Source organism: Uloborus diversus, chromosome 1 (assembly GCF_026930045.1).
Source record: "Uloborus diversus isolate 005 chromosome 1, Udiv.v.3.1, whole genome shotgun sequence".
In the NCBI taxonomy this organism is placed as follows: Eukaryota; Metazoa; Arthropoda; class Arachnida; order Araneae; family Uloboridae; genus Uloborus; species Uloborus diversus.
In genome coordinates, this window is record NC_072731.1 from 254,251,205 (window position 1) to 254,269,824 (window position 18,620).

At 35.1% G+C, this 18,620-nt stretch overlaps 1 protein-coding gene across 1 annotated transcript in view; it reads left to right on the forward strand.

The window, feature by feature from the left end:
* LOC129226925 (techylectin-5A-like) overlaps positions 1-15,869 on the forward strand; it is a 28,761-nt gene extending 12,892 nt beyond the window's left edge. The window contains exons 5-6 of the mRNA XM_054861557.1: positions 12,739-12,903; positions 15,478-15,869. Coding sequence (XP_054717532.1) covers positions 12,739-12,903; positions 15,478-15,770 — 458 coding nt within the window. The 3' untranslated portion in view covers positions 15,771-15,869. The remainder of the gene's footprint in view (positions 1-12,738; positions 12,904-15,477) is intronic.
* Positions 15,870-18,620: the final 2,751 nt, after the last annotated feature.

Consider the following 18,620-nt stretch of genomic DNA (forward strand, 5'->3'; position numbering starts at 1 on the left):
AGTTTTTAAGGGACCATACAGAAGATGAGATTGGAACTTATCGCCCTTTCAAAAGAATAACAGGTCGTCAAAGTATGAAAAACAAGGTACTTATATTTTTTTCATTGCTATTTAAAAATAAATGCAAAGGTTACGCCGTGATACGCAAAAATACGATATAAAACCTCAAACAGTTTGTAAAACCACACTCTATGCACACATTTAATTTTAAACACATATAATTTTTAACAGCTATATTTCCCCCCAAAAGGTGTTATTGACAGCGACTGAAAAGTGGTGTAAGTCAGAAAACGCTGCGTTTCATATCTCGGTGAATATTGGTTGTACTAATTTCAAACTTTTTGTGTTGGAATTGCTTTTCAATGGAGATTATTTCCCTAAATATAAGTTAGGGGACCTGGGGCCCGTATAAAAAGTTAAATTTTGTATTTTTTGACTCATTTTAATTTTTACTTCAAACTTTCAATATCTTAACTCTGCATCTGATTTTGAACATTTTTGCAATTGAAAGTATACCTACATCTAGGACTAACGGTTGCAAAAATAAAGGTCTTGCAGGTTAAAACGGAACACCCTGTATATTGCATTTTAAACTCTATTATGAAAACAAAAGTGTGAAATTTCTATCGGACTTATTTTTACACGTAGGATTTTAAATATCTTCGAATAAATATTTTCTATTAAACTTATATTTTATTCCACATTCTCCTTTACATTAACAGTTTGGATGAAAAAAATTTTAATATTTACTCAAAAAATTTCCTTTTATCTCCTTCCTTTCATTATTTCAAGCTTTTAAAGGCGAAAAGTATCCGCTCTTCATCTACGTTTTCTTTCTGCGCGAAATATCCAGCTTCGTGGACGACTTTTTGCCAGAGCAGGAGACGAGAAAGCTTTTAAAGTTCTTCTCGGGGGGGGGGGGGGATTTTATTTTTATTTCTTGGGTGAGATGTATATTCTTTCTTGATGGAAAACGCCTATGCATTTAAAGTAATGTATGCAGAAAAAATATAGGAAAATTTCTTACTCATTTCAGTTTTTGTGCTGCTAACGTGATATTAAAAGCTTTTCCGAAATCAATTGTTTTATCATTCTCAAAACAAAAAGAAATTCTTTCATGAAAGGTTAATTTAAAAGGTAATGCGCAAATGACTTAAAAATATATTTATGCGTTATCAAGGTTGCCTTAGGGATTTAAAATAACTTACTTTCCCTTATAATACTTTAAACTTACCAATTACGCTCGACGATCAGTTAAACTGCTGGTGGAGGCTAAAAGGAAGTGGAAGCAGTTTTTCAATCGAGAAAACTACGCTTAATAATAGCTGCAGCGTGCATGTAAAATCAGCACAGGGAGAACACCACCCAATGAGCACCAAAAAAAAAAAGATAATTTGAATTTTGACATCTTGAATTCAAAATATGTTTTTCGCAATCACGTGTTTTTTTTGTATGTGTGTGTGTGTGTAGGTGTGTGTTTGTGTGCAGGCGTGTGTGTGGGTATGTGTAAGAGTGTGTGTGTAGGTGTGTGTTTGTGTCTGTGTGCAGGTGTGTGTTTGTGTCTATATGAGTGTGTGGTTTTGTGTGTGTGGGTATGTGTGTATGTATGCGTCTGTGTAGGCATGCGTGTGTGTATGTATGCGTGTAGGATATGGACGCAACCTAGAGACGGTTTTCGTTTGAGGAGCAGCATTGTGAGGCTGGTCAACGGTGGTGCTGGCAGAGGGTGCTGGCGGGAAAATAAAATCATAGCACGCCAAAAACAGTCAAGTGAGAGCAATAAGCAATCGTGATTGCTCAAAAAAACCACATGCATGAAAGAAATTTTTTTGTACTCAAATTCTCGTCAATTGAAAAAGTTGGTGCTATAAATAAATAACTTCCTCAAATCGAACTAAAAATCTATATTTGAATTGGGAAAATGAAGCTAACTTGGCAAAATTTTATCAAAGTAGCGTACAAATGTAAATTAAATAAAAATTTCATGCAAAAACTATTAACTCGAAGCAGTATTTAGTTTCCCAAGGAAGCTCGGAAAAAGAACCTCCTTAGAAGGTTTTCTACCTACGGTCTGAAGGAACGGAGGGCTTTAATTAACGAAGAAAAAACTTATTAAACATTTTAAGTACGGGAAAATCAATTTAACATTCGACATTTGAATCGCTGTCATTTCTGTTCAAATGTGGGCAAATAAAACTCGTCAACGGATTTAGGCTTCTCCGATAATGGGGGACTTAAAATTTTCCCCTTTTTATTATTATTTTTTTGTTATTTAACGTCTGCGTATTTATTTGTTTGCGCAGCTTAGAAACGTTCGATAAATAATTTATTTTGAATTTATAATGGAGTCGTTTCCAAAATTTTAAAAGTATTTTTTTCTGAAAGAGCATGTTTAAAAACAAAGTATCTGACATTTTTTTAAATAATTTATTTAAGTTTAATATTTTTAAAAAATTACTTAAATCGTTGCACTTTCATTGTTTACACTTCTGTCGTGTGACATCACAAATGATGAAATGCCATTCAATGTTGCCATTCACAGAACAAAATATTTAATTCGCATCTTTACTTACGTGTGTTGGCAACGATATGGTTGATAGCAAATTGAGAGTGCAATTTTAATTCGCTGCTTGATTATCATAACGTGGAAACGTAGTAGAAAGATGCGCCGAATTGCATCATTTGTGACGTCATAAAGATCATGCCTTGTTTGAAAAATCGGACATTTAAAAAAATAAATTAAAAAAAAAAACTTTTGGGAAAATAAAAGTATTTTTTGGGTCCATGTAATTTTTTTTTGCTCATTCTATCCATTTCAATGACTAAAAGTAGTACTTTTGACTGAAGGAAACCACCCCATTGAATAAATTAACCAGGAAAAAAGTCATAAGCATTTATAGTAAGGGAAAACAAATTTTAAATTAGAAATTTGAAATCGTCTGCTCCTCATATTGGTTTTTTTTTATGGAGTGAATTTAGCTGAATAAATGCCATTTGATGCTATTTTTGCTTTGGTGTGGAGAAATAAAATTCTTCAACTGTTCTTAGGTTTCTCAAATAAAGGGGATTTTAAAATTTCCCCTTGATTGTTATTTAAAAGTCATTTATTTGTTTCTGCTGTGCAGTCTAGACACGATCGCTTAAAATTTTATTTTGGACTAGTGGCACCCGCACGGCTTTGCACGTAGTAGAAAGTTAAAAGGTCATTTGGTTCGCCTGTATATTAACAAATAATGGAGGATGAATTTCTCGTCAATTGGCTATGTTAAATGACCAGGGCTGCGGAGTCGGAAGGAAAATGGCCGACTCCGACCTCGACTCCGACTCCTGAATTTTGAAACGCCCGACTCCGACTCCAACTCCGACTCCGACTCCGGATGTTTTTGATTTTTTTAATTGTATTTTTTCAACTCCCTCTCTTCCTTCAGGGGAAGGGGGAAAAACCTCTAAACAGAGATTGAAATATTGATTCCTTTTCATGAAAATTTCGCATTTTGTTTTTTATTGTAAACCCAAGACGCATACAACGTTAGAAATTCAATTTAAAAATCAAATTTTCCAACAGTTACGAGTTAAAAAGTGAGATGACTTAAAAATCCCTTTTAAAAAATTTGAAACGGATTATCTGTAATTTGCCCCTTTTTAATGTTTAACAAATAGATATTGATCAAATCGTGTGCTTTCAATTTTTGAAAGCAGTAACTTGAGAGAAAAAAAGCTTTTTTTCTAAATCCAAGTTCTTGAGAGGGGGTGGTTTGCCCCGGGTGACACCCATCAGGTAGATGATACCCAAAGTTAATTTCAGAGTTTATAAATACTTTAATTCTGAAAATTTTCGCGAATATATTTTAAATTATATTTCATCAATCAAATTTCAACGAAAATAGGGCACATATACATCAGGAGCTAATTTTACACAAAATGCGGCGGTATACAAATTTGTACGAATAGCTTTTACTATACCTATATTTCTTCTTCGCTAAATTTTTAATTTAAATTTTATTGTCTGCTTTAGAATTAACCTTAATATTAAGAGTTTAAGATTAACTGCAATTATTGAGTATTGCAATCAAGAAATCATTTACACTTATTTTGTTCCATACTTTTTAGTGAGAACCAAGCTCATAGAAATATATTTCTATTTTTATTTGAAAGTGATTTTTTGAAAATGTTAGGCAACAAAACCGTTTGCTGACAGTCGCTATTAGTTAAGTTAAAAAGCAAGCAAACTAGAGGACGGCTACAGTAAGTTCGGTAAGCATTCAGGCTAGCTGATTGCCATAATGGCAGTTATTTTCTCATTAGTATCTTTTTATACATTATAATCGAACCAATTAGTAGTCAGTTTTTAAAAAATGCAAGGAGAGTCAGTGAAAAGGAAAGAAAAAAAGAAACCCGGAGTCGGAGTCGGAGTCGGCAAGTTTTCTAACAACTCCGACTCCGACTCTTTTACCCCCAAATCAGTCCGACTCCGACTCTTCGACTCCGACTCCGACTCCACAGCCCTGTAAATGACTCGCCCATGTTACGGTTCCACGTTATGATGATTTCGTAATTTACTATTCCACGTTGTGATCATTTGCTCGGAAAAAATTTCTTAAAATTAGAATATAAAAGGAACAAAACCGAATTTTCGAAAAATCGCTTCGAGGTGCACACTCCCATGCTACAAACTAACTTTGTTCCAAATTTCATGAAAATTGGCCGAACGGTTTAGGCGCTATGCGCGTCACAGACATCCTACAAACATCCTCCGGACAGAGAGACTTTCAGCTTTATTATTAGTAAAGATTTATGACTGAAATTTTCATTACTGTTGCATTTAATATAATCGGGATCTGAAACTGACTGTTTTAACGTTATTTAAGAATAGTCGAAGCCAGTGATTCTTAATCTGGAAGAGATCACCACCAAAGGAGCGAGTTAGGTCCTCACGGGTGTGGTAAATTTTTAAGTTGTGACAGAGGCGGCGAGTAGGGCCTATAGGTGCGGGGGGAATTTTTTTTTAGGAAGTTGAAGACTATTTTAGGCTATCTTGGGTAACTAGGGGGAGGGGGGGGGGGGGGAGGGGGTTCTGATGTTTTCTCGCATGAATGTTTTGGAATTGTAGTTTTAAAAACACCGTTTTGGGAGTTTTCTTAACGTTTGGGGAATGGAGAGTGTTTCTAGGGTTTTCCTCGTAATGTTTCTTTTTGATAAAGTCTAATTAATAATCCTCATACATATAAAAGTCAATGATCGAGTAATGCTCCTGACGTCATCAGCAATGAAACTCGCGCCACTACATGATGATTTGATAACATGTTTTGACAATGTTTAACATGTATGGAAAGGCTTTATTGTGACAAGGCTGAACTCGATTCGGTAACTTAACTGTTTTACTGGTTAGACCGTGTCATTTCAGAGGAATGAAGAAACGAAAAGGGGGTCAACAATGAACTCTATATACTGGAGTTTAGGGTTAATCCACTGGAGTTAGGGTTAAAATTTCAACCATCAAAATATCACTAAACAGGCAATTGCTTCGTTCAAATCAGGGAGGTTCAAATGTAGAAGCAATTTTTACCCGGCATATCTTGACGGGTGATTTTGTAGTAATAATAATAAAAACATGTTTTGGTAATGTTTAACATGCAGGGAAAGGCTTTATTGTGACAAGGCTGAGTTGGATCCGGTAACTTAAATGTTTTACTGGTAAAATCGTGTCATTTTAGGGGAATGAAGAAACGAAAAGGGGGCCAGTAATGAACTGTATCCACTGGAATTTAGGGTTAATAATCTACTGGAGTTAGGGTTAAAATTTCAACCATCAAAATGTCACCAAACAGGCAGTTGCTTCGTTCAAATCAGGGAGGTTCAAATGTAGAGGCAATTTTTACCCGGCATATCTTGACGGGTGATTTTGTAGTAATAATAATAAAAACATGTTTTGGTAATGTTTAACATGCAGGGAAAGGCTTTATTGTGACAAGGCTGAGTTGGATCCGGTAACTTAAATGTTTTACTGGTAAAATCGTGTCATTTTAGGGGAATGAAGAAACGAAAAGGGGGCCAGTAATGAACTGTATCCACTGGAATTTAGGGTTAATAATCTACTGGAGTTAGGGTTAAAATTTCAACCATCAAAATGTCACCAAACAGGCAGTTGCTTCGTTCAAATCAGGGAGGTTCAAATGTAGAGGCAATTTTTACCCGGCATATCTTGACGGGTGATTTTGTAGTAATAATAATAAAAACATGTTTTGGTAATGTTTAACATGCAGGGAAAGGCTTTATTGTGACAAGGCTGAGTTGGATCCGGTAACTTAAATGTTTTACTGGTAAAATCGTGTCATTTTAGGGGAATGAAGAAACGAAAAGGGGGCCAGTAATGAACTGTATCCACTGGAATTTAGGGTTAATAATCTACTGGAGTTAGGGTTAAAATTTCAACCATCAAAATGTCACCAAACAGGCAGTTGCTTCGTTCAAATCAGGGAGGTTCAAATGTAGAGGCAATTTTTACCCGGCATATCTTGACGGGTGATTTTGTAGTAATAATAATAAAAACATGTTTTGGTAATGTTTAACGTGCAGGGAAAGGCTTTATTGTGACAAGGCTGAGTTGGATCCGGTAACTTAAATGTTTTACTGGTAAAATCGTGTCATTTTAGGGGAATGAAGAAACGAAAAGGGGGCCAGTAATGAACTGTATCCACTGGAATTTAGGGTTAATAATCTACTGGAGTTAGGGTTAAAATTTCAACCATCAAAATGTCACCAAACAGGCAGTTGCTTCGTTCAAATCAGGGAGGTTCAAATGTAGAGGCAATTTTTACCCGGCATATCTTGACGGGTGATTTTGTAGTAATAATAATAAAAACATGTTTTGGTAATGTTTAACATGCAGGGAAAGGCTTTATTGTGACAAGGCTGAACTCGATTCGGTAACTTAACTGTTTTACTGGTTAGACCGTGTCATTTCAGGGGAATGAAGAAACGAAAAGGGGGTCAACAATGAACTCTATATACTGGAGTTTAGGGTTAATCCACTAGAGTTAGGGTTAAAATTTCAATCATCAAAATATCACTAAACAGGCAATTGCTTCGTTCAAATCAGGGAGGTTCAAATGTAGAAGCAATTTTTACCCGGCATATCTTGACGGGTGATTTTGTAGTAATAATAATAAAAACATGTTTTGGTAATGTTTAACATGCAGGGAAAGGCTTTATTGTGACAAGGCTGAGTTGGATCCGGTAACTTAAATGTTTTACTGGTAAAATCGTGTCATTTTAGGGGAATGAAGAAACGAAAAGGGGGCCAGTAATGAACTGTATCCACTGGAATTTAGGGTTAATAATCTACTGGAGTTAGGGTTAAAATTTCAACCATCAAAATGTCACCAAACAGGCAGTTGCTTCGTTCAAATCAGGGAGGTTCAAATGTAGAGGCAATTTTTACCCGGCATATCTTGACGGGTGATTTTGTAGTAATAATAATAAAAACATGTTTTGGTAATGTTTAACATGCAGGGAAAGGCTTTATTGTGACAAGGCTGAGTTGGATCCGGTAACTTAAATGTTTTACTGGTAAAATCGTGTCATTTTAGGGGAATGAAGAAACGAAAAGGGGGCCAGTAATGAACTGTATCCACTGGAATTTAGGGTTAATAATCTACTGGAGTTAGGGTTAAAATTTCAACCATCAAAATGTCACCAAACAGGCAGTTGCTTCGTTCAAATCAGGGAGGTTCAAATGTAGAGGCAATTTTTACCCGGCATATCTTGACGGGTGATTTTGTAGTAATAATAATAAAAACATGTTTTGGTAATGTTTAACATGCAGGGAAAGGCTTTATTGTGACAAGGCTGAGTTGGATCCGGTAACTTAAATGTTTTACTGGTAAAATCGTGTCATTTTAGGGGAATGAAGAAACGAAAAGGGGGCCAGTAATGAACTGTATCCACTGGAATTTAGGGTTAATAATCTACTGGAGTTAGGGTTAAAATTTCAACCATCAAAATGTCACCAAACAGGCAGTTGCTTCGTTCAAATCAGGGAGGTTCAAATGTAGAGGCAATTTTTACCCGGCATATCTTGACGGGTGATTTTGTAGTAATAATAATAAAAACATGTTTTGGTAATGTTTAACATGCAGGGAAAGGCTTTATTGTGACAAGGCTGAGTTGGATCCGGTAACTTAAATGTTTTACTGGTAAAATCGTGTCATTTTAGGGGAATGAAGAAACGAAAAGGGGGCCAGTAATGAACTGTATCCACTGGAATTTAGGGTTAATAATCTACTGGAGTTAGGGTTAAAATTTCAACCATCAAAATGTCACCAAACAGGCAGTTGCTTCGTTCAAATCAGGGAGGTTCAAATGTAGAGGCAATTTTTACCCGGCATATCTTGACGGGTGATTTTGTAGTAATAATAATAAAAACATGTTTTGGTAATGTTTAACGTGCAGGGAAAGGCTTTATTGTGACAAGGCTGAGTTGGATCCGGTAACTTAAATGTTTTACTGGTAAAATCGTGTCATTTTAGGGGAATGAAGAAACGAAAAGGGGGCCAGTAATGAACTGTATCCACTGGAATTTAGGGTTAATAATCTACTGGAGTTAGGGTTAAAATTTCAACCATCAAAATGTCACCAAACAGGCAGTTGCTTCGTTCAAATCAGGGAGGTTCAAATGTAGAGGCAATTTTTACCCGGCATATCTTGACGGGTGATTTTGTAGTAATAATAATAAAAACATGTTTTGGTAATGTTTAACATGCAGGGAAAGGCTTTATTGTGACAAGGCTGAACTCGATTCGGTAACTTAACTGTTTTACTGGTTAGACCGTGTCATTTCAGGGGAATGAAGAAACGAAAAGGGGGTCAACAATGAACTCTATATACTGGAGTTTAGGGTTAATCCACTAGAGTTAGGGTTAAAATTTCAATCATCAAAATATCACTAAACAGGCAATTGCTTCGTTCAAATCAGGGAGGTTCAAATGTAGAAGCAATTTTTACCCGGCATATCTTGACGGGTGATTTTGTAGTAATAATAATAAAAACATGTTTTGGTAATGTTTAACATGCAGGGAAAAGCTTTATTGTGACAAGGCTGAGTTGGATCCGGTAACTTAAATGTTTTACTGGTAAAATCGTGTCATTTTAGGGGAATGAAGAAACGAAAAGGGGGCCAGTAATGAACTGTATCCACTGGAATTTAGGGTTAATAATCTACTGGAGTTAGGGTTAAAATTTCAACCATCAAAATGTCACCAAACAGGCAGTTGCTTCGTTCAAATCAGGGAGGTTCAAATGTAGAGGCAATTTTTACCCGGCATATCTTGACGGGTGATTTTGTAGTAATAATAATAAAAACATGTTTTGGTAATGTTTAACATGCGAGGAAAGGCTTTATTGTGACAAGGCTGAGTTGGATCCGGTAACTTAAATGTTTTACTGGTAAAATCGTGTCATTTTAGGGGAATGAAGAAACGAAAAGGGGGCCAGTAATGAACTGTATCCACTGGAATTTAGGGTTAATAATCTACTGGAGTTAGGGTTAAAATTTCAACCATCAAAATGTCACCAAACAGGCAGTTGCTTCGTTCAAATCAGGGAGGTTCAAATGTAGAGGCAATTTTTACCCGGCATATCTTGACGGGTGATTTTGTAGTAATAATAATAAAAACATGTTTTGGTAATGTTTAACATGCAGGGAAAGGCTTTATTGTGACAAGGCTGAGTTGGATCCGGTAACTTAAATGTTTTACTGGTAAAATCGTGTCATTTTAGGGGAATGAAGAAACGAAAAGGGGGCCAGTAATGAACTGTATCCACTGGAATTTAGGGTTAATAATCTACTGGAGTTAGGGTTAAAATTTCAACCATCAAAATGTCACCAAACAGGCAGTTGCTTCGTTCAAATCAGGGAGGTTCAAATGTAGAGGCAATTTTTACCCGGCATATCTTGACGGGTGATTTTGTAGTAATAATAATAAAAACATGTTTTGGTAATGTTTAACATGCAGGGAAAGGCTTTATTGTGACAAGGCTGAGTTGGATCCGGTAACTTAAATGTTTTACTGGTAAAATCGTGTCATTTTAGGGGAATGAAGAAACGAAAAGGGGGCCAGTAATGAACTGTATCCACTGGAATTTAGGGTTAATAATCTACTGGAGTTAGGGTTAAAATTTCAACCATCAAAATGTCACCAAACAGGCAGTTGCTTCGTTCAAATCAGGGAGGTTCAAATGTAGAGGCAATTTTTACCCGGCATATCTTGACGGGTGATTTTGTAGTAATAATAATAAAAACATGTTTTGGTAATGTTTAACATGCAGGGAAAGGCTTTATTGTGACAAGGCTGAGTTGGATCCGGTAACTTAAATGTTTTACTGGTAAAATCGTGTCATTTTAGGGGAATGAAGAAACGAAAAGGGGGCCAGTAATGAACTGTATCCACTGGAATTTAGGGTTAATAATCTACTGGAGTTAGGGTTAAAATTTCAACCATCAAAATGTCACCAAACAGGCAGTTGCTTCGTTCAAATCAGGGAGGTTCAAATGTAGAGGCAATTTTTACCCGGCATATCTTGACGGGTGATTTTGTAGTAATAATAATAAAAACATGTTTTGGTAATGTTTAACATGCAGGGAAAGGCTTTATTGTGACAAGGCTGAACTCGATTCGGTAACTTAACTGTTTTACTGGTTAGACCGTGTCATTTCAGGGGAATGAAGAAACGAAAAGGGGGTCAACAATGAACTCTATATACTGGAGTTTAGGGTTAATCCACTAGAGTTAGGGTTAAAATTTCAATCATCAAAATATCACTAAACAGGCAATTGCTTCGTTCAAATCAGGGAGGTTCAAATGTAGAAGCAATTTTTACCCGGCATATCTTGACGGGTGATTTTGTAGTAATAATAATAAAAACATGTTTTGGTAATGTTTAACATGCAGGGAAAGGCTTTATTGTGACAAGGCTGAGTTGGATCCGGTAACTTAAATGTTTTACTGGTAAAATCGTGTCATTTTAGGGGAATGAAGAAACGAAAAGGGGGCCAGTAATGAACTGTATCCACTGGAATTTAGGGTTAATAATCTACTGGAGTTAGGGTTAAAATTTCAACCATCAAAATGTCACCAAACAGGCAGTTGCTTCGTTCAAATCAGGGAGGTTCAAATGTAGAGGCAATTTTTACCCGGCATATCTTGACGGGTGATTTTGTAGTAATAATAATAAAAACATGTTTTGGTAATGTTTAACATGCAGGGAAAGGCTTTATTGTGACAAGGCTGAGTTGGATCCGGTAACTTAAATGTTTTACTGGTAAAATCGTGTCATTTTAGGGGAATGAAGAAACGAAAAGGGGGCCAGTAATGAACTGTATCCACTGGAATTTAGGGTTAATAATCTACTGGAGTTAGGGTTAAAATTTCAACCATCAAAATGTCACCAAACAGGCAGTTGCTTCGTTCAAATCAGGGAGGTTCAAATGTAGAGGCAATTTTTACCCGGCATATCTTGACGGGTGATTTTGTAGTAATAATAATAAAAACATGTTTTGGTAATGTTTAACATGCAGGGAAAGGCTTTATTGTGACAAGGCTGAACTCGATTCGGTAACTTAACTGTTTTACTGGTTAGACCGTGTCATTTCAGGGGAATGAAGAAACGAAAAGGGGGTCAACAATGAACTCTATATACTGGAGTTTAGGGTTAATCCACTAGAGTTAGGGTTAAAATTTCAATCATCAAAATATCACTAAACAGGCAATTGCTTCGTTCAAATCAGGGAGGTTCAAATGTAGAAGCAATTTTTACCCGGCATATCTTGACGGGTGATTTTGTAGTAATAATAATAAAAACATGTTTTGGTAATGTTTAACATGCAGGGAAAAGCTTTATTGTGACAAGGCTGAGTTGGATCCGGTAACTTAAATGTTTTACTGGTAAAATCGTGTCATTTTAGGGGAATGAAGAAACGAAAAGGGGGCCAGTAATGAACTGTATCCACTGGAATTTAGGGTTAATAATCTACTGGAGTTAGGGTTAAAATTTCAACCATCAAAATGTCACCAAACAGGCAGTTGCTTCGTTCAAATCAGGGAGGTTCAAATGTAGAGGCAATTTTTACCCGGCATAACTTGACGAGCGATTTTCTAGCAATAATAATAAAAAACGAAGAAGTTTGGACTGTCTTTGGTAATGGAAGGGTAAGGAAGGCGCTTCCCGGAAAAAGATCTTAAACTGATGTCTTAAGGACACAAATTAAAGCCATCTTTAGCAAACTTAGAGCAAGGAGTTTGGGGTTGTCCCCCAGAAATTTTGCAAAGTTTAAAATATTTTTTAAACATCTTTTGAAACATTATTTCAGACTTTTCTTTTGTTGATTTAAGGTGAAACGCAAGGGTTCGAAAGTTCTCCCAGTTTTTTTTTTTTTTTTGAACTGATGAAATCCTAAGAACTCAGTCTTGAACTTCCTTTGTTGACTTCAGAAAAAGATTTCCGATTTTTTTTTCTCTTCTCCTCGGGACCCTTACGCAATTGATGAATGGCCCCTAAAACATTAAATATATTTTGCTTCAAAACTGATTTGCCATTCACATCCTTCGTTATTTCTAGTAGCCATTTCTTTTTCCTTGATAATTTTGTTCTTAAATATAGTATCAGTTTGATTAAGTTGCAAAGCTACATTGTAAAGTTATCGCTTGGTCTTTATTGTTTTCTGTTTGTTTTTCTTTACAGGAAACGATAACATTTACGCTATAACCAACCAGAAAAAATACAACCTTCGTATCGACATGCAAGATTCCGAAAATCAAACCCGATACGCATTTTATGATCAGTTCTGGATTGACGATGAGAGTTATCGGTACAAACTTCATGTTTATGATTACAGCGGAGATGCAGGTAAGATGATTAAACAGAAACGTTTTATGAGAATTAAAATATGAAAAATTTAATGATTTTTAATGTTGTTGCTTAAATCACTCGGGTATTCGATCTTGTGTAGCGACGCCAACTTGATTTCAGGCAGAGAGGTATAGCTTCCGTTTATAGAGCATATTAAGGTGGAAGTCCTTTTTTCGACTCACACAGCACACGTAGATGGAAGCACCATCCATCAACATTTCGATAATTTAGAAACAAATCAGAAGCAGAACACCTCCTAGTTCAACATCCCCAGAGGTATCGATTCACTTGGAGGACTTCATGACCACAACTTATTTAACGTGCCCCAGTCATCATCAGCGAACATGGAGGATCTTCTACCGAATGGCATCAAACCCGGACCCTTCCAGTTACGAATCCGATGCCGTACCTATCAGGCCACCTCGGCCTTCATGATTATTTTTACCAAATGTTGTCTTTAATATACTTAAGGCTACAGTAATCAAGAACAAACATTGCAGCTCTCCGTCGATTTTACGCAAAAATATGTAATTTAAATAAATATTTAAATTCTGCATGTTAATTCTATTGTCTGTTTTTACTAGCTATGTATGTTCACCACACGGGAAAGTCTGGCAATGATCATAAAACGTTCGAGAAGATTGATTCTGATAACTGCAAGTGTTATGCTTACAACTTACAACATGCAAGATATTTGATTTCAGAAATTTTTCATGAAAGTTTTTAAGTGTGAAAATGTTATGCAAAACAATGAAGATCGAAACATTGAAAAGTTACTTAATATTTTTGTTTTTAAATCTTTTCCGCTCGCTTCTATCAAAATCACGGGGCTGAGCTTTCGTCTCTCTAATTCTTGTGCCCGTGAGAATTCCGGGCTAGAGCGCACTACGTTTTTTTTCCCTTTGTCCCTAATAGGGCTGCGTTACGCTATTTAGCCTTTTGCGACCTAGTGTGATCCAGGGGGGTGCACAGAAATTTTGGGGCCCGTCACAAATGACTTTTATGGGCCCCTATCCACATTGTTTACTCTTTCGTCTACGTTATAGATTTCACCCCTCTTTATGAACATCTCGGACCCCCTTCAGGATCAGACTCGGGCCAACAGGTGTCTCTCCTCCCCCTGCGCACGCCCCTGGTGCGATCCTCCGATACGGCATCCAGTCTTTCACGTACCACTATTATGGCGCGAATATCCATGGCACAGATTATTGTTCTGTGCGAAATATTTACTACTTGTGTATACTGTTATATATATATATATATATATATATATATATATATATATATATATATATATATATATATATATATATATATATATATATATATATCCAGGATGATTCTGCTCCGTGCCATTGGGCAAAACTGGTAAGTAACAATTTAAAAACCTTTATCCTGCCATTAGACTTAAATTGACATGGAGTTAAGTAATTTTTTTTTTTCTCTCTAAACTCACAAACAGGTTCAGAAATAGAAAAATGAGCATGGGGTCAGCAGTTTGCTATGGCCCGGAAACAGCCCCGATCTACGTAAACAATGATCGGATTCCTGCTGTTAAATGTTTATTTCATAAGTTCTGCAGAATTTCACATACATTAATCGTTATTTGGTCGACCAAGATTTCTCACATAATCCCATCGTTGTGAAAGTGCGATGGTGATGCAATTTATTTTACCTGCACTGTAGTTAGATTACAATATGTGTTAGTAATAATATTTTTTATATATGGGTAAGCATTTCTTCGCTTTTTCTCAGTATCATTGACTCACGGTTATTACGAATAACGAATAATACGAACAAATTCGTGGATTTTTGACAGTTCGTATTGACCGAGTTCAACTGTAGTTAAATTGTAAATATTATATTGTTTAATACATATTTATGTGTTTGTACTCCTAATTAAACTGATTAAATAACACTGCGGACAGTGCCTTTGGCGCTCTTTAGTGTTGAATTTTTACTACTAACTCATGTTGAACTATAATCTAGAATTTCTTAATGTTTTGTGATTGTCGTTTGTAATTCACGTTGTATGTTTTAACTTAATTTTATTTTATTTTGCTTACTGTTTGTTATGTATTTGTGTTTTCTTTATCTTTACTAATTATAAAGTTGAAAGTCTCTCTGTCTGGATGTCAGGAGGATGTTTGGATGTCTGGATCTCTGTGACGCGCATAGCGCCTAGACCGTTCGGCCGATTTTCATGAAATTTGGCACAAAGTTAGTTTGTAGAATGAGGGTGTGCACCTCGAAGCGATTTTTCGAAAATTCGATGTGGTTATTTTTCTATTCCAATTTTAAGAACATAATTATCTTAAGATGGACGAGTAAATTACGAAATCATCATAACGTGGAACCGTAACATGGGCACAAGCCAATTGGCGAGATACGAAATTATCATAACGTGGAACCGTAACATTGGTACAAGCCTACTGGCGAGAAAATTCACCATACATTATTTGTAAATATACAGGTGAACCAAAAGACCTTTTAATTTTTCTATTACGGGCAAAGCCGTGCGGGTACCACTAGTTGTCAATAAATCTTATCTTATTTTTTTTTTCTACCCAGGAGACAGTTTAGCACGAACACACGATGGATTCCATTTCTCCACTAAGGACCGAGATCACGACAACAGCACGGAGAACTGCGCCGAACGCCACAAGGGAGCATGGTGGTATTCCTCGTGTCACACTTCCAACCTGAATGGGATTTACCATCCACCAAGACAAAAGAGATCTTCGGACGGAATCATATGGACCACTTGGAAAGGAGCTTCGGAATCTTTGAAAGCGGTGGAAATGAAGGTACGGCCCGTGACGTTTAAGCGATCTGGTCTGGATCTTGGTGTAGAACCGGCATAACAGTTGTTCGCTTTCGCCGAAGCTGCTGTTTAATTTATTAAAGCATATATTTTTTTTATGAATTGTAAATACAGTATTATAAAATATTTATACCTATTAGCATTGTGTTCTACTTCTGCTTATGTTTTTTCAGTTTCCAACATATGAAATGTATTTTCTCAGAATGTTGAATATTTCACGTCTTGTCAGTATCTAATCCTATACTTACTCTTCTTACTAATCCTAATCGTACTTTTACTACTAATCTAAATTTATAAAGGTGACGGTGTTTCTTTGTCTGTTTCTTTCTTTGTTTGTACCCGATGGCCAGAAAACCCCATAGTACCTACAGCCCTGAAACTTGACACAAAAATTCGAACGTACCCCAGACCCGTGCACCTCGAAGCCGAAATTCTAAATTTCGAATTGTTTTTTTATAATTAACTAATTATGCAAAATTTTGGCTAATTAGGGGTAAAAATTCCCCCCACCCCTAAACATTATATATCGTTGGAAAGGGTTTTCCTTCCCAAACAAGATAATGTTTGTTAAATTTTTCTCAATTAATTAGAACAGGGGCTATAAGCGATTCTAATTGAGCCAATTTTCAAGGCTTCTCTTCCGAGAAATTGCTATAACACTAGGTCCATTTTCCAGACAATTTTTCAATTACTTTCTTTTTAAACATTTTGTAGGAAGTCGCTTTTGTTGCTTATGAATATTTTACTGTTATTACTTTATTTTAAATTCATTGTGCGTATGTTAATTGGTTTTTAATTAGAAAGTAACTTGGCGAATTTGGCGATGAATGATGGAGTTTTTTACATTTGAAAGCTATTGCAAATGTAATTTTGATGTAATTTGTTTTTCTTTAATTCAACGGATTTTCATTAAATTTTTAGCACAGTCATCACTGTGCGGGTACTGCTAGTATTATATAAAAAGGATTTTTCAAGATACAATAAATAGATGGAACGATTGTACACGAAAGGTTCATCTGACTAGGTTCAACATTCGCCAAAATTGTGAACATCAAGGAATTTTTTCAAAACCAATCAAGATGCATCAAAAGTATTGATTTGATGATTTATATTTAAGAAATACCGCTGTATGCGAGAATCATGTCCATTGTGGTACGACAGTTATGTGTCGCTTAAAAAAATGAGTATCATGTCTCCAAAAAAAAAAAGTATCACGTCAGGCGAAAGACGTAGTGTAGTTTGTCTGTAATGAAAATAATTTTAACATGGAGAGTGGCCCATTAGACGAGTGCTTTTAATGTTTGAGACCAAAAAATTTTAGAACAGGATGAAACCTATTAGAAATGTAAGAACATATAATAAAATTAATAGGAAAAATAATTACGGGCGATTTGAAGTAGGGAAGGTGGGGGGGGGGGGGGTTAAGGGTTGAAAACGAATTATCACGATTTCTGGCAAAACTGCGAGTCTTATCGAAAAAAATAAAGGACTAAGTTGTTGGTATTAAAAACATCTATAGCTTTTGTATTTGCACTTTTTTTATATATATAACCTCAAAATTTAAGCGAAAAATTCAAAAAACCGACTTTTTGGTTTTTTATTTTTATCTGCCACGAAAAACATTTTTTTTCCCACGAAACTTAGTGAAAAGTTACATTTTTATGTCTCAAATACACTATAATTTTTTTTAATTTAAAATGTTTTTCTTCTTTTTTGATTTAATATTAAAAAGCATCATAATTTTCAATTGAAACATCTCACATCAAAATATTTGATTTTTTTAAAAAACCGGTGAGTGTTTTTTTCGTTGTAATCTCTGCTTTCTGATTATATAAAAAATAAGCACAATACTATGGAAAAATTTCGCAGAAAATAAAAAGAAAAAAAAAACCCGAAAAACCTCGAATTAAAAAAAAAATCATTGCGTAAAATGTACTCTTTAATTGCTCAAAAAATGTAAGTTTCCATGTTGAATTGCTAAATTAAAAAATTGAAAATCTATGAAACAGAGATTTCAAAAAACATCCGAAAATAGTTATAAAAACATACAAGCAGTATGATAATGCGCTTTTACTGTGATTAAATCAGACACATAACTCAAATGAGCTATATTTTTTTTTATCGAACCATTCTGTGTGTTATGTTTTTGAATATGCTGTCATATAATGTCTCTTGTGTTGTTATTTTGAACGAATCGTATTTTTTCTTTAGAAATATTATCAAAAAACCCACCGAAAAAGAAAAAGAAAAAAAAAACAATGAGATTGGAAATTAAAGAGCGTCTTTGTAGATTTCTTTTTCTTCCTTTGATTTTCCCTGTCTTGAAGTACGAAACGTAGCTATTGCAATCTCATCATTCTATTAACTTTGACAAGTTCTACGAATAAAAGGTGACATCAAGGAGTTACAGTACCTCAAAAATGATGAAACGATCAAAAACATTTTTATTGCTTATTTCAAAACTAAAAACTATTCTAAACATAGGGAAAAAGTTTCATTGCTTTAGTTTAAATATTTGAAAAGTTATGAGTGGTTTTAGGCCATGCTCGCTATGTGTTCTTATGCAAAAGAGAAACTTTAAATTGTTTTTTTTTTTCCTTGATGATGGTTTTTTTTTTTTTTGTGTTTTCATGTCATTAGAATTCCTAAGGATTTTTTTCTATTAAAGATACAGCTTTAAAGTAATACTTTTTGCAATTGGGATAACATATTTGACAAAACTGTGCATTGGATAAACATTTTATAAATTACTAAAATGTTTAGAGCATGAAACCTTTAAAAACCAATTTAAAAAAAACTTTGATTTTTTTACATAGTTAATCACAGAAAATTTTCTTATAAACTCATAAGCAAATGAATGCACGGATTTTTAGAGATGATTATAATAATC